At 45.6% G+C, this 25,062-nt stretch overlaps 1 protein-coding gene across 1 annotated transcript in view; it reads right to left on the reverse strand.

Moving 5' to 3' along the window:
* Nucleotides 1-11,190, reverse strand: part of FER1L6 (fer-1 like family member 6) — a 137,404-nt gene extending 126,214 nt beyond the window's left edge. The window contains exons 1-3 of the mRNA XM_027560901.1: nt 10,955-11,190; nt 6,148-6,230; nt 1,107-1,227 (exon numbers count right to left, since the gene is read on the reverse strand). Of these exons, the coding sequence (XP_027416702.1) occupies nt 1,107-1,227; nt 6,148-6,230; nt 10,955-11,016 (266 nt within the window). The 5' untranslated portion in view covers nt 11,017-11,190. The remainder of the gene's footprint in view (nt 1-1,106; nt 1,228-6,147; nt 6,231-10,954) is intronic.
* Nucleotides 11,191-25,062: the final 13,872 nt, after the last annotated feature.

A 25,062-nucleotide genomic window follows, 5' to 3' on the forward strand; every position in this document is an offset into this window, starting at 1 on the left:
CACCCAGGGAAGCACTAATTTGCTCTACTGATAGTAATAATCCTGAGTGGAAAAGGAAAGGATGGCATGAGGAATTATCATAAATAAGAAATGGACACAAATCAAAGGGCATCTAGCCCCAATTATTGGCTTCCCCATATCCAGACTGTTTACTCTGAAAACTGTAGTCTGCTCTTGCTGTGACATGGGTTGGACTTGTGACTTGCACTGGCCAACAGAATGCAGCAGAAGTGACTTTTGCCAATTTCAAGCCTAGGTTCAAGAGATCTTGTGTACACTTCCACTCTTTCTTTCAGAACTCTGACATTAGCCCCACTGGAAAAAGTTTGGGAGGAATTCCCTGGTGGTCCAGTGGTTAGGACTCCCCACTTTCCCTGCAGGGGGTGTGGGTTCAGTACCTGGTCAGGGAATTAATATCCCACAAACTGTGTTGCAAAAAAAAAAAAAAAGCCTAGCTTGCTAGAGGATGCAATACTATAGTGAGAAAAGCCCCATAGCCCCAGATAAAGAAATCCTAGGCCAGCGCACAACGGACCAACCCTCAAACTAAAATCAACAGAGCTGCGAAACGATGAGAAAAACATGAGTGATGTACTTGTGACAATCCGGAACCAGTAAAGACTAACCAACTAACCCGTAGACTCATGAGCAATAATGAATTCTTACATTAAGCCTTGGGATTATTTGTTACACACCGATAGCTAACTGAAAGAGCAGATTGCGTGCAGAAGGTCAGTTTGTTCTGACTTTTTGTTGGGTAGTAAAAGAACCACTTTCTCATTTGGGACAAACACAAAGCTAAGACATCTAGCGTCTCGATGACTTACAGAACAGGTGAGGGACAGCTCCTGATTCTGTCTCCTGCTGCTGTTGTCATTCCTGAACAATGAGGGACATGAAGATTGAAAACTAGAAGCTGGTAGAGCCGGGGCCCTGGCCAGCACTGCCATAGAGAAAGTGAAGGGGACACAGCACGCTGGCTTCCTGCCTCCGACCTTCAGCTCCTTGTACACAGGGACTGGTGTTACTCTCCCAGAGCCTGCAGGGTACCTGGCACAAGGGAGGTGCTCAGTAGGTGTAGGCTGCTTGCCTGTGCAACACTGTACCTTCTCTTTGGAGGAGATGAGGGGACAGGAGTGATGGAAGTATTGTCGGAAATCAAATCTCCTCCCAGGCCTTCCTGGTGAGATGGTCCCTCCTGTGGTGTTTCTGCTTCAGCTTGATCATCTAGAGAAGCAAACAAAGAGAACAGTCTGTTAAATACGCCACACCGTGGCGATCTGAGTCTCGACTCTGTCCAGCGCTATGCCAGTCACCACAAACACACAAGGAGACCAGAAGACAGTCCTTGACCTCATGGACCTTAACATTTTAGTGGCAGAAAGGCCAGACACATGCTATGCATCTTCTGTTTCCAAAAAAAGGGTAGATTTGTATGCTGGTGTTGTGGGGTGATGGCTTATGAATTTAAAGATGCACTTTCAAGTCACAACCTTGCCACATTTAGACTTTAGACAACTAACTTATTACCTCTGCGTCTCATTAGCAAAATGTCATGTGCATAAAAATTACCTGTGAAGCTGTTAAAATGCAGATTCTGATTCAGTAGGTCCAGGGTAGGGCCCAAGACTCTGCATTTCTAAAAGCAAGGTCCCTGGTGAGGTCATTCCTGCTGTCTGAGGGCTAGTTTTGAGTAACAAGGTGCAATAGCTTGAATAACGTTCCCCAAAGAGATCAGATCTCGGTCCATTTTCATATATGTAATTTTGTACAGAACCTCAATATACAACACAAGTCTGTTGACACCAAGCTGTTCTGTGTGTCATGAGGTGGAATGTAGGGCAGTGACCTTCTTCCAGCTTCACCATCACCCTCTTCAGCAACCCCTGAAGCCATTTCTTAGAACCCTGGGCTCTCTGGGAAACTGGTAAGCTTCTAAACCCCTTCCAGCTTTGATATATATTGATTCTCTGATTTGAATTAGTGAACCAACAAAACAGAACCGAGTCAGAAGACAGAATAACGCAGCCCATGCTGCCATAGGGGCTCATGGACACAGACCTCATAGGTGTCCAGTAGTTATAGAAAGGATGACTGAGCCCATCTGCTCTGACTCTTCTGTCACTTAGGAAACAAAAGTCCAGCCTGCAGAGACCCTAGAGTAATGCCAGTACCCAACTGTGCGACACGAAGTGTGAAGTTAAACTTTATTGCTCCCCGTCTTGACCACAGGGCCTCAGGAATGAGGAGCAACTGTTACAGAGTCAGGTTTCCAGTGAATATTCTTAGGAACCTTACACATGCCAGAATCTGGGCTATGTTAGATGTGCAAGATGGAGAAATTAGCAAAACATGGACCCTTCTCTGTAGGGGTTTATATGCAGGAGGGTGAGACCGACCTGGAGGTGGGAAGGCAGTCAGCTGAAGCTTCGTCCATAGCCAACATTCATTCACTCACTCATTCATTCACTCACTCAGTCATCCATTCATTCACTCCCTCATTCATTCATTCACTCCCTCATTCATTCAGTCACTGAAATACTGTGTCCTACCAATCAAGTAACCAAGCAGCATCCACTGTAACCTTCTTTAAAAAAAAAAAAAAAAAGATTATGTTTCTCTTTTGAAAACCCCTCTTTTGGAAAATTGCACTTAGAATATGTCTGAAGTCCGCTGCTGCTGCTGCTGCTGCTGCTAAGTCGCTTCAGTCGTGTCCGACTCTGTGTGACCCCACAGACGGCAGCCCACCAGGCTCCCATGTCCCTGGGATTCTCCAGGCAAGAACACTGGAGTGGGTTGCCATTTCTTTCTCCAATGCGTGAAAGTGAAAAGTTAAAGTGAAGTCGCTCAGTTGTGTCCAACTCTTTGCGACCCCATGGACTGCAGCCTACCAGGCTCCTCCACCCATGGGATTTTCCAGGCAAGAGTACTGGAGTTGGGTGCCATTGACTCTAATTCCCTACCTACCTGACTGCCATCTCCTCCTGGCCCACCTGCTCCTCTGCTCCTGCCCTCATTGCTTTCTAGTTACTCACTCCCATCCCTTCTAACAAGCCACCTCCTGCTTGGAGTTTTTCTTCACAGGCTGCTCCACCTGAGTTGCTCTCACTGCCCTGGCGGGCTCCCACTCATCCTCGATGTTGTAACTTAAATATTTCCCCCGCCGATGGAGCCCCTCTCGAACCACACTAAAAGAAATCCTCCAATAGACTCCCCTTAAGCACATGGTCTGTTTTCTTTCCAGCACTTTTCTCCACTTGTAATACAGTTTTCTCCTCAGGGCCCCCATGGATAACAGATGGCCCAACCAGGACAGGATGTTCTGAGGACTTTTTACAAAGGTGTGGGTGTAGAAAAACCACAAAGGGTTGTAGAGTTATCTGGAGCTCATGGCGGCCAAGCTGATGCCACTCGGAGACCCTCCAGATGAGGAGAGAGAATAGTTACTAGGACCTGAGGAGAGAGGAGGTCGGGTCCCATGGGCTGCCCTAGAAGGGGGTCGACCATCATCCAGTTGGGGACACGTCCTGACCTCCCTCTCCCAGACCTCGTGCTGGGGTGCACCACTGGGAAAGCGACCTGGGTGGTGCATCCAGGGGGCTCAGCCTCCTAGGACAGAGAACAGACGAACAAGGGTGGAGAATAGATCTGGAGGGACAAACGGAAGAGTCCCCCACAGGACTGTCCTCCCTCTAACCTATCCAGTGTCACCATCGTATACCCAGAATCTGGCACAACACCCAGCACTTAGAAGATATGCCATTAATATTTGTTAAATGAATGATGATCGTGGAAGGTACCCAACAACTACTCATTGGGTAACTAATTAATGGGTACGTGCTTATGTTACAAGCTCAGTTGTGTCCCAGCTCTTTGAGACCCCATGGATTGCAGCCTTCCAGGCTCCTCTCTCCATGGGATTTCGCAGGCAAGAGTACTGGAGAGGGTAGTCATTTCCTCTTCCAGGGGATCTTCTGACCCGGGGATCAGATCCACGTCTCTTATGTCTCCTCCATTGGCAGGCAGGTTCTTTACCACTGAGCCACCTGGGAAGCCCAGGTAACTGGTATTTTACAAAATTAAGGCATAGCCATTAGGTCTCAAAATACACAGATGTAAGAGCCACAGACTGAGAATCTCTAAACGTTTCACCCAGAGAAGCCCTAACTTCCCCAGTCATGCCAAGAAAGAAAGACCAACTTGTACTCAGTTCCGTAGACTCTGTTTTGTCAATCTGCAGGGTGAGGCCCTGGTCAGCGGGATGGACACTATTTACTTTCCAGGAGAGGCCTGATTCCTCTTTGCCCTGTTTGCTTTGTGGGTTGAAGACTCTAATTAGAATGAGCCGTGGGAGCCAGGTCCTCTGAAATGCCTGTGGTCAGCTGCCCTAAATCTCCACCAGCTTATTCTTTCCCTGCTGCACAGTCAGTGAGGGCTCCTCACTGGAGGCTGACCCGGGGGGTAGGAAAGCCTGGGCTCTGGTGTAAGACGAACCCAGCCTCAGAAGCCAGTTTCTCCATCTATTGGTTGTGTAACCTTGAGCAAGCACTTACCCTCTCTGAACCTCTTCTAAAACAGGGGCAAAAGAACCTACATTTCAGAGTCATGAATAATGTATGTCAAATCAAAAGCAGAAGGGGCTTATTCAATGTGTCAGAGATATTATTTTTCATAAGGTCCTTGAAGAAAGGAACTATTTGTTTTTCAACCTTGTACCTCCAGGACTACTGCAGGGTCCTACTTAGGATTGTAATTTCAAGGATATCAAGAAGGACCCTAGAGTCTTTTCTACCCACTCCCTGATACCTTCTATTTCACCCAATAGGCAAGTACTTCTCTTGAGCTTTAAACCTTGTCTTCAATTAAAATGTGATGCCTCTCCTGTCCCATCCAAGGATGACTTAATCATTATTATTATTAGCACTTCAGTATGATGAATTCCCATATTTTTCTTTAGTAAGATTGGGTTTTACATGGGAGTGAGGAGTGGAGTTGGGGTTGGGGAGGGCAGAGATAAGGCCACAGGACACCTACAGGACACAGCAGTGAAGGGTAAATGGTGGATCCCTCCAAGGAGACAAGGAGGGTGAAAATAAAACAGACCCATTTTGGTTTAGAAACGGTCCAGAAAGCTGGCTTTGGACTGGCTGTTGTCAGGGCCACCCAGCAAAAGTCTCCAGGCATCACCCTAGACCTGTCCACTGGAAGCAGTTGATCCTCTTTGATTTAATACACTTGACTGTCTCCCTGATTGGGGCCTGGCCTCCACCACCACGGGTCACCTTGTAACTTGGGATTTTCTGCTTTTGGAAAAGGAAGTAGCCCATTCTAAGTGTAGAATATCTGAGAGTCTGGATTTGTATCCCAATGCCATTGCTTCCTGGCTCTGTGCCGCTCCACCCCCCGCCCCCCTCAAGGCCGGCTTCAAGGGTCTGTGCAGCCCGCTGAGCCCTGTGATTAGAAGGATTTCGCTGTCCTTGGCTTAGTGCTCTGCAGTCACCATCCAGCTATTCTTAATGAGTTCTTGACAATGGCTTTGCATTTTGGTTTTTCCACTGAGCCCTGCAATCCTGCAGCTGGTCTTTTCCACACTTCAAGTCCTCTCACTGCATCTCTGTGACCTCATTTGTGAAACTGGGATGACTGCGCCTTCTGGCAGGATGATGGAGGGGTTAAATGAGTCCGTGGATGGAAAGCCTCCCCCAGAGCAGCTGCTGCCCTCCCACTGATTTTCATCATCTCACTTGCTTTCCCCATGCCCCCCATGGTCAGCTGAGCCCACACTCCAAACACTTAACAAAGGGAGAAGCTGGGACTTGGAGGTGCTGAGTGGTTTATCCTGGGGCACAGAGCAAATCAGAACAGAGCCGGGAGCCTGAGCTCTTCTGTCACTGCCTCCTTGTGGGGGCCTTTCATGGCCCAGCAGGTGTCCACCCACCCACCTGGCTCAGCGACCAGATGACCCAGCACCGGTGGGGATCTCCATGGGTGCACACTTGGGGTTGGCAGGGTTTGAAGACCCAGACACAGTTCCCACCTCACTCCCACGGAGAGTGAACTCCCTTCTCAGCCAAGTAGGGGTCAGTCAACTCTGGAGACCCGCAGGCCCCAGGGTAGTAGTCCCTCCCCAAATCCCAAAAGCCTCACCTTGGGCACCTTTGTTGGCTAGGATTAACCCCTTCTCTGCTTTGTTCTTCTTCTTCTTCAGCTTTAGCCCAAACATCCCTTTTCTGGGGGGAAAAAAAAAGAAGAAGAAAAACTAAAAAATACAATAATAGCAACTTTGGTTCATTCAGACACGTTAAGAGAAAATAAACACACACACACACACACTGAGTTTTTCTGGAAGCTGACCATCCTCCTCATCCACACTGGAAGGGCATCAAAAGACAAGTGTCAAGGGAATTCCCAGTGGTTCAGTGGTTAAGACTCAGCACTGTCACTACTGGGGCCCAGGTCCAATCCTTGGTTGGGGAACTAAGATCCAACAAGCTGGGCAGCACAACCAAAAAAATAAAACCCACAAGTGTCAGGATGACCCAACACATTCTCCAGATAGGTCTGCTTTTGCAGAAACCACGAAATACCACCTGAACAGAAATCATGAGATCCACCCAGAACCATAGTTAAAAGATAGCACTAGCTGTTTTTACCTCCATTTCTCTTTTCTCACCTATGCCAGGCACTCAAAACAAATGATATCATTTAATCAACACAGCAACCCTCTCCTACCCATCTTACAGATGAACAACCAAGGCTCAGAGAGAGTAGATAATGTTTCCAAGGTCACACAGCCCCTAAGTATCAGAGCTACCCCTGGAGCCGGGTCTGCTTGATTTCACAGCCCAGACTCTAACCACTGAGAAGCCTGAGCCTGCTGATTCCCCTGAGCAGAATAAATCACCCTCTCCACAGCCAAGCTCTCAGACCATCTCCAAGGGCGAGCAGCCCTGGAATTTATTGAGGTCACAGCACAAGTACACAGCTCAGCTGACATATGGTATATGCCCAAAATGTCAGCCACTATCATCATTATTATTAGCCAAGAGCAGGAATCCATTTGGGGGCCTCCTTCTCAACTCAGGGCTTCCCTGGTGGCTCAGCCAGTAAAGAATCTTCCTGCAATGAGGGAGACTCGGGTTCAATCACTGGGTCAGGAAGATCCCCTGGAGAAGTGAATGGCTACCCACTCAAGTATCCTTGCCTAAGAATTCCATGGAGAGAGGAGTCTGACAGGCTGCTACAGTCCATGGGGTTACAAAGAGTCAGACATGACTAAGTGACTAACACTTACACTTTTCTCAGCCCAGGAAAGGGCCCAGTCTGCTGTCTACGGCTGATATCAGGAGCATCGCTGGCCTCCTGAGAGAACCCCTCTCTGGAGCTGCATGGAAGGGTGGCAAGTCAGAAAAAGTCCTGGTCTTGCGTCGGGCAGCCTGATGGGGTGGCCCATAGAAGAGGGAAGAAGAAGAGCAGGGACAGAAGGGAGGAGAGAGCAGCAAAGCTCAGACCCTTTCAGGGAGCATCCTGCAGTCCTGGAGCAACACAAGGACAGTGAAGGAACCAAGGAAGCTTTCCCTTTCGCTGACATATTTAGGACTCACGAGGGGGTGAACTGCAGTAGCTAACTTTAGGGCCTCCACAGCCAGACTCCCTGGGTTCTAAACCCATCTCTGCCTCCTTGAACAGGTCACTTAACCTCTCTATACTCCTGAGTCCTCATGTGTAAATGAGATAACAAACGTAAAGCATTTAGCCCAGTACCTGGAACATACTAGTTGCTCAATAAATATTAGTTATTCTCATGATTTGAAATGATAAAGTTAAGACCAATGAGAAGAAGCAACTAGGAGACAGATGTCCCCTCCATTCACTTATTTGCTTATTTATTCTTTTACATCCTGCTTTGATCCAGATGAGGATTTAAGGAGCCTTCCTTGTTGGTGCTTGTCTGAACAGTGAATGAACTGCACTGGGTGGGAGTGAGTTCCCTGTTCCTGGATGTGTGCAAGCAGATACCTGAGAGCCACTAGTAAAGGGTGCTGTAGAGAGGGCAAACACTGAAATTCAATGAGGGGGGACTGGCCTAAGGGACCTGGGGGTGGGGACGGTAAGCCTTCGAGACCCTGAAATACAGTAAAATGGAAATAATAGGCTCCAGAACCACCCAGACATGGGTGGATTGGACAAGTCACGGCAATTCTTGGAGCCAGTTTCCCCCAGGGTACAATGGAGATAAATAACAAGGTACATTCTTCACAGGACTGTTCTAAGAATAAAAAGGAGCAAGTAAGCAAAATACCTAGGACAGTGTCCAGGATATAGAGAGTATTAAAGCATACCCTTTTGGGAGGTAGTATTTTTCCCACTTTGATTTGCCATCAGCTGTGACAAGAATACCCGTTTACGTCTCCCAGGAATCTTAGCTACACCAGGGAAATCCCTCTTTCCTGAAAGTCTTGAAGAAAATGTCCAATAATAGTTTTTCCTTTCCTGTTTTCAAAGGAGAGTTACCCAGCAGAGGTACCACGGCCAGTGCCTTCCAAACCCTGAATTGCCACTGTGGTCCCCAAGGGCTCACTGCCTGTGATCATTTCACGGAGGCAGAAGCAATGTTCCTGGGAACCTGGCCAGCGAGCTCTCAGATGACTTGAGAAGACTGAGCTATTTCCATTCAGTAACAGGAAGTTGCTACCAATACATAAGAGTACCTACCAGAGGGAGACTGAATACACCTTTAGGGAGCAGAAGTGTTCATCACAGATGGCCTTAGCATTCTGAACTCTCCCATGGGGCAGCTGGGAACTGAGGCATCTGGGCATGCCTTAGGCTGCTGTCGTGGGCATGGGAGGAGGGAGAGGTGTCCTACCTCTTAGAAGAGGCAATCCATGTGGCAGACTTCACTGTTGTCTTATATTAAAGAAATTGCCAGTCTCCCCAACCCTGAGCAACCGCCAACCTGACAGAGCAGTCAGCAGCCATCAACATCGAGACAAGACTCTCCACCAGAAAAAAAAGATTACCACTCACTGAATGCTCAGCATCTTTTTACAGCAATAAACTATTATTTTTAGCAATAAAGTGTTTTTAAATTAAGGTACATACATTCTTTAAGACATAATGCTTTTGCACACTACTGGTATAAACACTCCCCAACCCCACTTTGGTTTTTGGCTGCACCACGCAGCTTGCTGGATTTTATTTGCTTGACCAGGGATTGAACACAGACCCTTGGCAATGAGAGTCATGAGCCCTAACCACCGGACCACCAGAGAATTCCTTGAATACCTTTTAGATGCATCAGAAAACTGAAAAATCCATGCAATCCATTTAATTATAATATCCAATTTAGGGCTCTCCTGATGGCTCAGTGGTAAAGAATCTGCCTGAGACAGGCACCCCTACCCCTTAAAACCAAGAGCTCTTAACTCTGCTGTCTATTAGACACACCTAGGAGGTTTGAAATATGCCAACATCCGGAACCACCCTCAGAGATTTTTAATTGATTTGGGGAAAGAATCAGTTTTGAGAAGATCACAGCTCAGACCCCGTGCAGAGGAAGCCAGAACCCTTCTAGTAATGCCCAAGGAATTGACAATCCACTCTGCTCTCTGGAAGGGGGCTGATGTTTGTTTCACAAACACACAACGTTGTTTGCCTGGAACCCTGAGTCAGTCCTCAAGGATACTCCCAGCATGATACCCAGTGTGAAAAGGCTTCTTGATGAAAGTTGATTTCTGCTCCTCAGCCACATGACATCCACAGTAGAGAGAGGACACAGCTCACCAACCCAGAAAGATCAAGTCACTGGCAAATCAGGCATCAGAGGGTAAATTGGAGACACAGAACCCAGCTCAGGACCCAGCTTGACCCCACCTGTTAGCTCCAGAATCTGGGCCTGGATGCTTAACTCAGATGAGCTCATTTCATTCACATATAGCACAATATTTCTTATCTAACCACAGGGTGATGTTTAAAAAGGACACAATGCTTAGACAATGCAAAATGTGCCATGAAATGAAGTGAAAGGTGCTCAGTCATGTCCAACTCTGAGACCCCATGGACTATAGAGTCCATGGAATTCTCCAGGCCAGAATATTGGAGTGAGTAGCCTTTCCCTTTTCCAAGGGATCATCCCAATCCAGGGATTGAACCCAGGTCTCCAGCATTGCAGGCAGATTCTTTACCAGCTTAGCCACAAGGGATGCCCAAGAATAAGGAAGTGCGTAGCCTATCCCTTCTCCAGTGGATCTTCCCGATCCAGGAATCGAACCAGGGTCTCCCGCATTGCAGGTGGATTCTTTACCAACTGAGCTATCAGGGAAGCCCTAAACGTGCTATAGATTATTATTATTTTCTTGATGACAAGAAAACATGCTACAATATTCCCCTGAGTTTAAAATTTTTTAAACGTACTTTGACACTCACCATGTTCCATGAAATACCAGGTTATACACATTAGTTCTTTGGATCCTCGAAATATACTATGCATGAGACAGATGCTATTATTACCCATTTTTACAAACAAGAGGTTGTCAGGGCCTCGGGGGTGGGATTCAGGGAGGGAGACTCAAGAGGAAGGGGAAATATGTATACATACAGTTGATGCATGTTGTAGTAGAGCGGAAACTAACACAACATTGTAAAGCAAGTATACTTCAAGTTAAGAGATATATTTATAACACAAATAAAATTAAATTTTAAAAAAGAGGATGCCAGTGGTTTCCAGTCAATATATTGGGATCAGCCAGTAACTCAGGAAGAATTGCCTGGTAAGTCTTCAAGGCAGCTGCCATCACCCACCCACCTCCAGTGTGCCAAGGTTTCCATCACGGGAACCCCACCACATACACTTCTAAAAAAGGATGAGGGCCTCTGGCTTAGGGTCTATTGAATCTCCCACCAGGGCCACCCAAAGATAAGTCAAGAGACACACAGAAATGTCTGTACCCACCTGGTCTCCTCAGGGTGAAAGCTACCATGGCTCCGATATCTGAGTCCAAACAACGAGAGCATTAAACAGTGTGTGTGTTTTACACGCTTCTGCTCATCTGTTCAAGGTGATGTCGCTCCACGTAGACCCCAGGGCTCACGCAGGCAGGGAGGCAGCCAGCCCAGCACACAGAAAGAGGAGCCGGGCTACTGGAATTTGGGTCTCATCTATGTCACTTTCTGACTATGTCTCCAGGGCCGGCCATGGGACTTTGAGCTCTAGGCTCCTCTTCTGCAGGAAGTGGTGATAAAGTTCACTTTGCTTTTCTCATGGGGGTGCTGTGTGTGTGACCTCCTTGAACCCTCAGGCTGCACTGTTAAAAGTTCTACAAATAACTACTTTACGGTCATGTCCACAGCTCAGGGGAGCTGGGCTTAGGAAATGGCTCACAACCATGGTCTCTATGTGGTTTTCCATTCATGTCACCAGATTCCTCTTCTAGAATCATCTTTTCTACCTTCAGTGCAGAATAGAAGCTCAGGCCAAGAGGCCAAACACTAAGTTAATTGCATCAATGGGTGTGACCAGTCCAGGCCCCTCCCGCTCTCCTTCCCATCTAAGAGGACTCAGGTCACCTCTGCACCTCACCCTCCAAACACAATCATAACATCCAGTGTAGAAAAAAATTTTTTTTGATTTGTGAGTTTCTATATATGATAACTCTTAAAAGTATTTTAAAATATATATTTGAAAAATATATTACATTTAATATATTAATGTTTAATAAAATTCCTTTATCAAAAGAATGGATTTGCAGGTAATCAGGTCTATCTTAAAAAACAAAACAAAACCAAGCTTCATCACCATTTTGAGGTTATCATAGAGCCTTGAGTAAGTTTCTAGCTGACTGTTGGAAATACCTTCTTGGGTAAATGCTCTCTGTATACTCATCTTACTTCTAAGACTGGCATAGATTTATTAAAGGCAAGCCAGCAAATACAGAAATAGCTATAATGGGGGTTTTGACAGAAGACTGTGAAAATATAAAATCACATGATGTCCTGCCTTGTCGAGACTGAAATGTTTCTTTCCCTCTCCCTATGATCTGCCCATTACTGTTCTCCTGATCATATCCTATTTGTTCAGAGCAATGATGATCAACTTTGGTTGTACATCGGGTTCTTGTTGAAGAGCCTTCTAAAACTCTTTCACACACTGTGGCCAGATCCCATCCCAGAGAGCCTGATTTCATTGGTCAGAGTGGGGCCAAGGCACAGTAGTTTTTTAAGTTCCCCAGGTGATTCTGAAGTGCAGCAGGGTTTCAAACTTCTATGGCTAAGTTATCAGTGCTGATGAGCTGTGTTCTCAGAGACAAGGTTTGTATGTTTTAAGGAAGTTCAAAGATAATTTTTTAACCAGCAGGAACAATACCATTTAGGAAATTCAGAGTACTTAGTGAATTTATTTGGATAGGCTGGGTGAATTTTATTGTCCAATCTCAACTCCTCTTCCACTCAACCTTCATCCCAACAATTAGCCCATAGAATTGGTTGTCCTCTCTAATTCTGCATGGGATTAGCTCAGTCTTGATGGAACTGAGTCCTTCAGTTTGAGAGAAGGGTCAGTCCTCTATTGGGTCTGAGGTGTCCCAGGCAATGAACTGAGTAGATGTAGTGTGTTCATGCCTGCTAAGTTGCTACAGTTCAGCTCAGTTCAGATCAGATCAGTCACTCAGTCGTGTCCGACTCTTTGCGACCCCATGAATCGCAGCACGCCAGGCCTCCCTGTCCATCACCAACTCCCGGAGTTCACTCAGACTCACGTCCATCAAGTCAGTGATGCCATCTAGCCATCTCATCCTCTGTCGTCCCCTTCTCCTCTTGCCCTCAATCCCTCCCAGCATAAGAGTCTTTTCCAATGAGTCAACTCTTCACATGAGGTGGCCAAAGTACTGGAGTTTCAGCTTTAGCATCATTCCTTCCAAAGAAATCCCAGGGCTGATCTCCTTCAGAATGGACTGGTTGGATCTCCTTGCAGTCCAAGGGACTCTCAAGAGTCTTCTCTAACACCACAGTTCAAAAGCATCAAGTCGCTTCAGTTGTGTCCAACTCTTTGCAACCCCATGGACTATAGCCCAGCAGGCTCCTTTGTCCATGGGATTCTCCAGGCAAGAATTCTGGAATGGGTTGCCATGCCCTCTTTCAGGGGATCTTCCTGAGCCATGGATCGAATTCCATGTCTCATGTCTCCTGCATTGGAAGGCAGGTTCTTTACCACTAGCGCCACCTGGGAAGCCTGAGTAGATGGAGAACTGATTCCCAGTCTGGTGGGAAACACTCCATTTTTGCCTACTGTAATATAGAATCTCCCACCTTGTTGAGGTAAACGGATGTTTCTCTGGTGGGTCCTCATTTTGTATATTCCAGCCCCATCAGCCATCACAGTGAGATTCAGATATCACCAGCTCAGCAGATTGTCACTGAAAACCTTGCTATTTCACTTGCCAGAGTCTAGGAAATGCACCTCCAAGGATGCTAATGAATCCTCCCTCCTGTGGTTTCTCTGAGCCAAGGGTGACTCTGGAATAATCTGGCGTCACATTGGGTAGAACCATCCTGGGTTAAGCCAGTCTCTGACAGTCCTTCAGAAACCCTTGCCAAAAACTCAAGGGCATAGTGGTAGGAGGTGTTGTTGTAGGTCTGTTTCGGGAAAATGGAGACTTTTTCCTCGCATGCCTCTCACCCACCCTGCAGCACACCAAGAGCACCCACTACTGAGGCCATCTTCCAAGGGTAGGAGGAATCTTTTTAACCCATGGCCACTAGCCTCCATCCTCTCCTGTTCCTCCTCCTCTCTAGCTAAGATCAGTGTATGACCGGGTTGGCTGGAGAGCAAGGAAAATAGAGAAACAAATTTGGCAGGTCATGTCATTGACTCAGTATACTTAGGGCTGCTGGACTCCCCTGGCCCCAAGCTTTCTCTTTCCTGGGTCCCTAAGAAAATGTTCATTTTTATTTCATCCTCTTTATATGCTGGCTAATCAGAGCCCTGATCTCTGTTCTAAAGATAAAAGGATCAATCTCTACATCCCAAATAGACTTATTTAGAACAAGCATCTCTCTCTCCCTATGTTCCAGCATAAATCAGTCTTCAAGTTTCCACCCTTTTGAGAATTCCATCTTTTCTTTACTCCCCCAAATTTCTTTTTCACATCTATTCCCTGAGTATCTTTTGGCACAATGATAACATTATGACATCCACTGGTTGGCATGTTTCTCTCAGGTCATGTTAAAGGTTTCTATTCCCATGTGGTCTTCCCCTCTTTGAGTCAGCTTTCCTGCAGAACATTTGTATTCTGCTTTCTGCTCCTACTACAGGTCACTGTCGTGACTACAAGTCACTGAGGCAGAGATTTTTATCCCCGCGTGCAGCTGGGTGGGTGAGTCCCCCAGAGTCACAGTGAAGTATATGAAAATTGATCTGGACTCCAATCCATTCAGCTTCCTCCAATCTACCTTTGCCAGCAATAAAGGTGATATGTTGATCCCAATTTTCCACATGGGTCTATTTCTCAATGGTTTTGAACAGAACAGGGAAAGAGAAAGATACAGTTATAACCTTAAGAAAACCAACAGACTGACATATAAAGATTTTGTTATAGATGAGTATCAGTCAACTCAATAAAGGGTAAAGAGAGGATCTCTAAAATTCCTTTTGAGTCTCATTTTATTGGTGTAATGGACATCAAAGACAGAAGGATGGGTGCTATATTAAATTAAATAATTAAATTAAATCCTCCCTTTGTAGGATTCTCCGAGCCTTTAATATGCTGACCTTCATCATGACTTTCCAAAGAGAGTGATAGAGTATTCAGATTTTTCTAAATGAATTGGACCACATCTTTATCACAAAACATCTAATAATAAACAGCACCATTTGGGACACCCAGAGAAAGGAACTCTGGCAATTTGTAGTGTTCTTTTCTCTTTTGAAATTTTTATGAGATGAGCAGTTACCACATAATGAGCCTTTGAGGAGGAAGAGAACCCAGAGCATCCCTCTCTCACATTCCCTCCTTGCAGCCACCCTGCTCCAACTCTCATACAGACCTCACTCTAACTTGGCCTTTCTGGATCCATTCTTTCTCCTTCCTGCAAACTAGTCTCCATTTGCAAAGCAGAAGAGCATAGAACTTCCTTAATATAATAAAGAATATCTACCTAAATCCTAGAGTTAATATCACATCAATGATAAATACTAAAAGACTTTCTCTAAGATTTTTAAAAAAGGATGCAAAGATATTTGCTATCAAGACACAGAGAACAGACTTGTGAACACAGCAGTGGAGGAAGAGGGTGGGAAGATTGAGACAGTAGTGCTTAAACATACACTACCATATACAAAATAGCCAGCTAGTAGGAAGTTTCTGTACAACACAGGGAGCTCATGACAACCTAGACAGGTGGGGTGGGGCAGGGTGGGAGGGAGGGAGGTTCAACAGGGAGGGGACATATGTATGCTGCTGCTACTGCTGCTAAGACACTTCAGTCGTGTCCAACTCTGTGCGACCCCATAGACGGCAGCCCACCAGGCTCCCCCGTCCCTGGGATTCTCCAGGCAAGAACACTGGAGTGGGTTGCCATTTCCTTCTCCAATGCATGCAAGTGAAAAGTGAGAGTGAAGTCGCTCAGTCGTGTCCGACTCTTAGCGACCCCATGGACTGCAGCCCACCAGGCCCCTCCATCCATGGGATTTTCCAGGCAAGAGGACTGGAGTGGGGTGCCATTGCCTTCTCCGGGACATATGTATACTTATGGCTGATTCACATTGTTGTAAGGCAGAAACCAACACACCTTTTAAGGCAATTATCCTCCAATTAAAAAAAAGATGTTTGCTATCAGCCCTTCTATCCAACACTGTACTTGAAGCCCTCTCTTAACAGTTCAATAAAGTTTGATTAGTTGAATTAATAAGTGAAGGATTTCCTTGAAGTCCAGTGGTTAGGACTCCTTGCTTTCAAGGCTGAGGGCCTGGTCAGGGAACTAAGATCCCACAAACCACGTAGCCAGTCAAAAAATAAATAAATAAAGTTTGATTTGTTGAATTAGTAAGTGAGTTCAGTAGGTCATCTAGAAACAAGGTCAATTTTTAAAAAATCTATTATACATTTCTATATCAACAACAAGGAGATTCTCTCGTAGCTCAGTTGGTAAAGAATCTGCCTGCAGTGCAGGAGACCTGGGTTCGATTCCTACATGCGAAAGATCCCCTGGAGAAGGAAACAGCAACCCACTCCAGTATTCTTGCCTAGAAAATCCCATGGACAGAGGAGTCTGGAGGGTTACAGTTCTTGGGGTCGCAAGAGTTGGACACGACTTAGCAAGTAAACCACCACCACCACACCAATAATAAACTATTAAGTAAAATTATAAATAAAAGATATCATAAGAGCATCAAAAAATGTAAAAACCTGGGAATAAACCTAAGAAATATGAGCAAGATTTCTATACCAGAAATTTCAAAATAAGATCAGTGAAGGGATACTCCATGCTCTTAGATGTAAAAATGCAATATTGGAAAGATGTAAAACCTCCCTAACTTAATAGAGATTACTATTTACTCTATCCACTTGTGAAATTTTTCAAGTCTTATATTTATAATTTGTGTGTGTATTTTATGTGTATATGTCAAGCGTCAGGAAGATCAGCTGGTGAAGAAAATGAAAACCCACTCCAGTACTCTCGCCTGGAAAATCCCATGGACAGAGGATCCTGGTGGGCTCCAGTTCATAGGACTGCATAACTGGACACAACTTAGCAGCTAAAGAACAATAATATGCTTCAACAAAATGCTTCATTTTTTAGAAACATAGATTTTGGGATCCAAAGTCTTGGATTTGATTATCAGTTCAGCCACCTGCTAATTATGGAAACTTGAACAAATCTTTAAGCTTTTTGCACCTCAGTTTCTTTTTCTTTTTAGATCCTGTTGTTGGTTTTTTTTTTTTTTTTTTTTTGATGTGGACCATTTTTAAAGTCTTTATTGAATTTATTACAACATTGCTTCTATGTTTAGTTTGTTTGTCTGTCTTGGCTTTTGGGCCCTGAGGCAGGTGGGGTCTCAGCTCCCCAGCCAGGGATCAGACACACACCCCTTGCACTGGAAGGTGAGGTGTAACCCCTGGACTGCCAGGGAAGTCTCTGCACCTGTTTCTTCATCTATAAATTAGAGGATAAGTTATGCCTCTCTTAGATAGCTGTCATGAAGATCAAATGATATAAAACATACAACATTCTATTTGTAAACACTGAAGTGCTATATTGTATGGCTATGGCTGTTTAGTGGCTAAGTTGTGTCCGACTCTTTGCAATCCTATGGACCGTAGCCCACCAGGCTCCTTTGTCCCTGAGATTTCCCAGACAAGAATGCTGGAGTGGGTTGCCATCTCCTTCTCCAGGGGATCTTCCCGACCCAGGGATAGAACCCACATCTCCTGCATTGGCAGGCAAATTCATTACCACTGAACCACTAGGGAAGCCCACCATATCCTAAACATGTTAATTAAAAGAAAAAACTGGATCGACATTCTACGAATGTCCCTTAGGGCTCTCCACATTATATGCTCAGCTCAATAATCCGGTATTTGACTTCCCATACTCTGTTCTCCAGTCCAGTGGACAGCTCCTCCTAAACTCATCACACGCTTCTGTCCATGAACCTGATCTCACTCCAGGGCCTCCACTGAAGGTAACATCTCCCGTCTCTACTGTCAACACCCACATCTTTCTTCTAGGAAAGTTCGGCTACCTCCTTTTATGTGAACACTTCTTAGTTTCGTAAGGAGGAATCAAGTCACTCTTTCCTCTGGATTCCACTGGCCCTTTGTCCTTATTTCTATAATATGAAATCATTTGTTATAGGGATCATAAGAGTTCCTTGAAAATATCATTCTCTTTTGTTAGATGCTGAACTTTTGAAGGCAGTAACCATTACTATTGTTATGTCTGTACCTCCATAATGCCTGGCATAGGCTCAGTGACTGTAGGACACACAGACAGATAGATGGGCAGATAGAGCACACACAGAGAAAGAGCCACAAGAATTCATTGGAAGCTGTCTGTCTCTATTTAAAAATGTAAAGTATCAGGGGCTTCCGTGGTGGTCCAGTGGTTAAGAATCCACCTTGCAATGCAAGGGACACTAGCTCTTCCCTGATCCGGGAAGATCCCACACGCCACAGGGCAGCTAGGCCCATGCATCATAAGTACTGAGTCCACACCCTAGAGCCCATGCTCCACAAGAGAAGTCACCATGATGAGAAGCCCTTGTACCGCAATGAAGAATAGCCCCTGCTCGTCACAACTAGAGACAGCCTGCGTGCAGCAACAAAGACCCTTCCCAGGCGAAAAATTAAAACATGTATTTTAAAAAATCTATCATATCAGACAGAAAAGAGTTAAGACCATAATCAGAGCAGAGCATAATCAGAGAAGAGAACAATCTCAAAAGTCAGTGGCTAAGCCTTACCCTAATACTCACCTTGGAGCTGGGGAGTTCTCTGTTAAATGGTGCATTTGTTCTCTGTTAAATGGTGCATCACCCCTGGCTGTCACCCAGCCTCGGTCTTCATCCATTTCTTAAAATCATTCCCTTTTTCAATGCATCTCTTTTTTTCTCTCTCTTTATCATGCCTGAACATCTTTTGTCGGTTGGTTCTTTCTCTACTACTTGGGGATGATTGAAGGTGATTGAACAAAAGGTCATGGATTTTGTTTGTGGCCCAGGCCCTGTGGTAGGCGCTGCTGTACAAAGATAAATCCAACAGGGTTCTTAGCCTTAGAGGCACTGAAGCGTGGCTGGAACTGCAGATGCCTGGGGCGTTCATGATGAGGATGACTGAATCTAGATTGTTGACCAATGCCCAACATCAAGACTAGAAAGTCATGAGGAAGGCCAGTGCTGGCCCAGGACGTGGCTGAAGCTGGAAGCCCGTCCCAGTTCAGTGGCCGTGATCTGAAATGGGTAAGCATCCACATACACCCCAGAGTGTTACTGTCTCAGGAAGTCCTGGGACATCTTTTATCACAGAAGGATTCCTTTTCAGTAGAAATACAGTTGAGAGTGATGGGAGCAAAATCTATGACTGTAAGTAAAATTATCTCTTTGCTTAATATTTAAAAACAGCCTTCCTTGGTGGCAGTGGATAAGAATCCTCCTGCCAACACAGGAGACATGGGTTCGATCCCAGGTCCGGGAGGATTCCACATGCCGTGGAGCCACTGAGCCTGAGCATCACAGCTACTGAGCCTGTGCTCTAAAGCCCTTGAGCTGCAACTGCTGAGCCTCTGTGCCACAAGTACTGAAGCCCACATGCCTAAAACCTGTGCTCTGCAACAAGAGAAGCCACTGCAGTGAGAACCCTGTGCACTGCAACTAGAGGGTAGGCCCTGATCTCTGCAACTAGAGACAGTCTGCATGCAGCAATGAAGAACTGTTTTAGCCATAAATAAGTAAATAAAGCAGTGTGTACATGTCAAAAACATTTTTTTAAAGGTACAAAATATTTAAAAGCAAACCTGTGCTTTATGCTCCCAGGGAAACAAGAGTAGGAAGGCTTGTCTTTACCAAAGACAAATTGACCACTCTTCAAACCTATTAAAGCGATGACTTTGAACGATAAAAGACAGTGTGACTTATTTGTAACCTATAAAGAAAGCTGAGCACAGAAGAATTGATGCTTTTGAACTGTGGTATTGGAGAAGACTCTTGAAAGTCCCTTGGGCTGCAAGGAGGTCCAACCAGTCCATCCTAAAGGAGATCAGTCCTGGGTGTTCATTGGAAGGACTGATGATGAAGCTGAAACTCCAATATTTTGGCCACGTGATACAAAGAGTTGACTCATTTGAAAAGACCCTGATGTTGGAAAATAATGAAGGCAGGAGGAGAAGGGGACAACAGAGGATGAGATGGTTAGATGGCATCACTGACTCAATGGACATGAGTTTGGGTAAACTCTGGAGTTGGTGATGGACAGGGAGGTCTGGCGTGCTGCGGTTCATGGGGTCGCAAAGAGTCAGACACGACTGAGCAACTGAGCTGAACTGAACTGAAGCTGGTAAAGCCAGTCATTCCCTTACGAATTGTTTATATGTATGTCCATCCTCCCCATTAGGCAAGGTTGGGGCACACCTGTGTGCTTTGCATATACTAGGTCCTCAAGAGGTATTTGTTTGATAAAATAATTAATAAATAAGACTTTCAGCTGACAAGCCAACCCTAGCCTCAAAGACTACAGTGATGAGGAGTTTACTACTTCACAAATTGATGACTACAAATACTTCCAAAACATACAAGGGGGAGATGGAAATTTACATGCATTCTTCCAAGACAGAATAGTTCAGAGTGATTTATAACAGGACTATCCAGTTTCAGTCAGGAAGAGATGAAATAATAAAGTCATTTTCACTTCTATCTTTGGGCAGAATGACTACAGTAAAGATGCTGAGTGAAAGGAGGGATTGGAAAAAGAATTCTAGATATTTGGTGGGAGGGGTTATCAATGATCTCAAGCCAGGGTGTCTACCCAGGGGGTCGAGGCAGGAGGAAGTAAGGAAAGATCAAGATGGCCCAGTCTGCCCTCTTCCCTCCACCCCTTCGATCTGAGGGGCTTCATCATCACCTGTTTTCTGTGTTAAGGAGTTCAAGGAATACATAAATAAACTTTTGAAGTTTGAAAACTGCTCTTCAAGACCAGCCTACTTATTCGACAGATAGGAAAACTAAGACCCAGGAAAAAGATCTAAGACCTAGGAACCAGACCAAGGTCATATTTGCTTATGGAAATTGCTGGGGCTTCTGGGTCCCCATTTATTCACATATTTACCCCCCAGGAATGCTAAGACTTCAGCAGGTGTGGACTTCCATAGCCCTTACTCTCCAAACACAGGTGGGGCAGAGAGCTGATAACAGACCACACCTGCATTAAGTAGGTGACTAAGGAGAACCTACCGCACAGCACGGGGAGTTCTACTCAGTGCTCCGTGGTGACCTGAACAGGAAGGAAACCCAATAAAGAGGGGATGTATGTGTACGGAGAGCTGATTCACTCTGCTGCACAGCAGAAACGAACACAACATGGTAAAGCAACTATACTCCAATAAAAATTAACTTAAAATAAATAAATGGAAAAAGTGGCCTTTATTCTTCCACAGAGCTCTCCTTCAGAACTCCTGTGCATTACAGAAAATATTCCAGGGGGTCAACTACGATAACCTAACCACTTTCTTCTGTCTACTTAAAAAGTCAAATGAAAAGAATTTCACAACTGATGAAAGAAAAAGCAAATCAAGGCTGAAAATGAAAGGCTACAGTACTTCAGATACAACCTCCATAGGATCCCATCTCCTTCACACACTTGAATTCTTTAATGGCATCTGCAACCATGAGGAGGGAAAATCTACTTCACTCAAGCTGATGCGTTCCCAAAGTAGGGACTTTAATTAGAGCAGTCGAGTGAAGCTCTCTTGTCAGTTAAAACTTGAAATATAGTGAGGCAAGTCAATGCATTGACTCACAAACAGCTTCCAGTCAGCCAGACCCCGAACAGATCACAGAGGAAAAAAAAATCCCCACCAGAAATTCATTGCTTTTCTTTTCACTGATATCCTGCATAAAAGGAAATGAATCTGAAGGGTCATCTATCAACTCATGCAACCAGACATAACATTGAAGGCATTTTGGAGAGGTTTTGTAGAACAGCTTGTCTCGAGGGAGTCTTGTGTGTGAGATTTACAGGGTCTCAGGAACAACAGAATGCCATCAACTGTCTCTCCGGCACTCAGCCAAGACGTTCTTGAAGGCTCTGCTGGGTTTCCTTTGAAATTACTTTTGCAAAAGCTGAAGTTTGAGCTTTTTGGCTGGGAAGAAAAAAAACCCTCCCCAGGACTAACTGTCCTTGGGGTTTCAGCCTCAGTTCAGGGTCCCAAACTGGCAGGGGCATCCCAGTCCTGTCCCTCCCAGGCTCCACCTAGAAACACTAATAGTAGAGGTCTAAACACTAATAGAAGAGGTATAAAGTTATATTGAGTCCTTGAGACTCTTAGTAAAGATTTTTCCATATAAACAATGATGAAAACCTCATTTACTTCCAATCCTCTCTAGGAGCAATATCAGAAGTGGAGAAGATTATGTTGAACTCATATGCGCTTGCTCAGTTGCTAAGTGTCTGTTTTTGACCCCATGGACTGTAACCCACCAGGCTCTTCTGTCCGTGGGATTTCCCAGGCAAGAATACTGGAGTGGGTTACCATTTCCTTCTCCAAGGGATCTTCCCAATGCAGGGATCATTGCACTGGCAGGTGAGTTCTTTACCACTGAGCTACCAGGGAAGCCTCTACTTACTCCTGTTTAACTCCTGCTTAAAATCCTAGTTTACACAGTAATGAATATCACACACATAAAACAAAGATGCAGTGGAGCCCAGACCTGAGGAGGTACATGGGGACTCTGGGTCCTACCTGGACCACACTCTTCCCTCCCCCCAAGCACTTTGTCACATGTGGGACCCTGACAGAAGCTCTGTGAGAGGACACAGCATGGCAGTCTTTCCATGGCATCCTGGGAAGAACACAGGCTCATATCTAACCTTGGCCTCTTCTTTATAATCCGTGCAACTGAAGCAAATGACATAACTCCTCTATGCCTCCATTTCCTCATCTGTAAAACAGGTATTAACAAATATCTACTTCACAAAGTAACAAGGATTGAGTTTATATATGAAAAGCCCTTAGATCAGCTCCTGGCAAATAAAAGAAAATAGCTACTATGATTCTTATTTCAAGTCAAGAAAATTGAGGCTCAGAGAGGTTAGGCAACTTGCTCAGTCACCCAGCTACAAACTGGCCAAGCTGGGGACAGAGTTGAGTCTCCCATGGCCAGCTGAATGCTTTTCCTTCTAGACCATGCTGGGATTAAACAGTTTCCATTGTACAGTGTTTAATTTACTCAATAGAGTCATCCATTTCATTATTGACTGTCATTATTCGAAGTGCTCCGGGGAAATCTTAATAGCTGCTGTTCATTAAGCTTGTGAAAGACTGAAGGCAGGAGAAGGGGACAACTGAGGATGAGATGTTGGATAACATCACCAACTCGATGGTCATGAGTTTCAGCAAGTTCCAGAAGCTGGTGATGAACTGGGAAGCCTAGCATGCTGCAGTCCACGGGGTCACAAAGAGTCAGACATGACTGAGCAACTGAACTGAGCTGATTAAGCATGTAGGATAAGTCAGGCATTGGCTTAAGGTCCTGCATACAGTTTTTTCATTTAGTTGTCCCAGTAACCATCTGACAGCAGTGTTCAATCCCTTTTACAAATGTGAAAACAAAAGTGTAAGAGGTTAAGTAACCTGCCTAAGATCCCACAGCTCTAAGCTGCAACCAAGCTCCATCAAACCTCCGCTCTATACCTCCTCCCAAATACCAATTAGAGCCACAGGTTTAACAAGAGTGCAATCCTCCCCAGAGGCTAAACCCCACAGCTCAGAGAGATGTGGAAACTTGCCTACAGCCACACAGTATCCATTGCTGAAGCACAGCCCCTTTGCACTTTGAGACCTCACCCATCATGACTCAGGTCTCTAAGCACAAACAGAGGAGCCACATCCCAAAGGGCTCCCAACAGCCCAGTCTTTTTCTATGACTGAGTCCTGCTCAGTCATAAGAAAAAGAGCAACCGGTCTCACCTTGGCCACGGAGAGCTTCTGACCGTGCCTGGAAGTACTCGTGCTCACTATCTTCTTGGATTCAAAGCAGGGCCAGAGGCACAGTGTCCAGAACTGGTCTTGGGAGGAGAAAGGCTCCCCTCTAGCATGGAGTGGGTCACTAGACTGCCTCTGGAGGGGCGGGTGTCTCCCCGGAAATGCCCTTTCTGCTGTGTCCACCTGGTAGCTTCCTATCTGAAACCCAGTGCCTGCTGCTTGGCTTGGCTGCCAGAGCCCAGGACGCTGATCCGCAAACACAGCAGCTCAGAGCAGATCCTGAGGGGAGTGGCCACTGGTGTGCTTTATTCCAAGTCAGGTAGCCACAGGTGGATTGAGGCTCAAAGAAACCCCAGCTCCAGACAGTGCCAAAGCCCTGGATACTTTCTAGCCACCATCTAGCCATCCAAGTTAGTCGTTTCCACCATCCTCTACTGCTTTGTAATACGTTTTTTCACTTTCAGTTCAGTTCAGTTGCTCAGTCTTGTCCAACTCTTTGTGACCCCATGGACTGCAGCACGCCAGGCCTCCCTGTCCATCACCAACTCCTAGAGCTTGCTCAAACTCATGTCCATTGAGTCAGTGATGACATCCAAACCATCTCATCCTCTGTCGCCCCCTTCTCCCACATACTACCACACATACTCCCACATACTACCACACATACTCCCACAAGTAAAGTGTTTTCACTTTTCTTGAGGCCAGTTCTAGATACTTTAACAAGTATTATCCTATTTAAGTCCCACAACAGCCCTCAGAGGTAGGTACTGTTATTGTACCCAATTTATGAATGGTGAAACTGAGTCACAGAGGGGCTGGTAAGTGCTGGGGTTTGAACCAAGGCCACCTGTCCTGATTATTCATCAGAAGGACTGACGCTGAAGCTGAAGCTCCAGTACTTTGGCCACCTGAAGCGAAGAGACGACTCATTGGAAAAGACCCTGATGCTGGGTAAGATTGAGGACAGGAAGAGAAGGGGGCGACACAGGATGAGATGGTTGGATGGCATCACTGACACTGACTCAATGGACTTGAGTTTGAGCAAACTCCAGGAGACGGTGAAGGACAGGGAGGCCTGGCAGGCTACAGCCCATGGGGTCACAAAGATTCAGACACGACTTAGTGACTGAACACCACCACCACCTACCCTCAGAGCCTGTGCGCTCAGGCTCTCCAGCCTGCTGTCTCCTCTCTGGCATTTCATTGGAACTTATAGTATAATGTTATTTCAAGAAGTCAAGTGTAGAAAGGAGAAAAATCAATAAAACGAAGGCATTTTGGTGGGTCAAATGTCTCAGAAGTCATGGCCTGTAGTGGAGTGAATGGTGGCGCCCCAAAAGATATTCTGAAAAATTCTGCACATTCTGAAAA

The sequence above is a fragment of the Bos indicus x Bos taurus genome, chromosome 14 (genome assembly GCF_003369695.1).
Source record: "Bos indicus x Bos taurus breed Angus x Brahman F1 hybrid chromosome 14, Bos_hybrid_MaternalHap_v2.0, whole genome shotgun sequence".
NCBI classification, from domain to species: domain Eukaryota; kingdom Metazoa; phylum Chordata; class Mammalia; order Artiodactyla; family Bovidae; genus Bos; species Bos indicus x Bos taurus.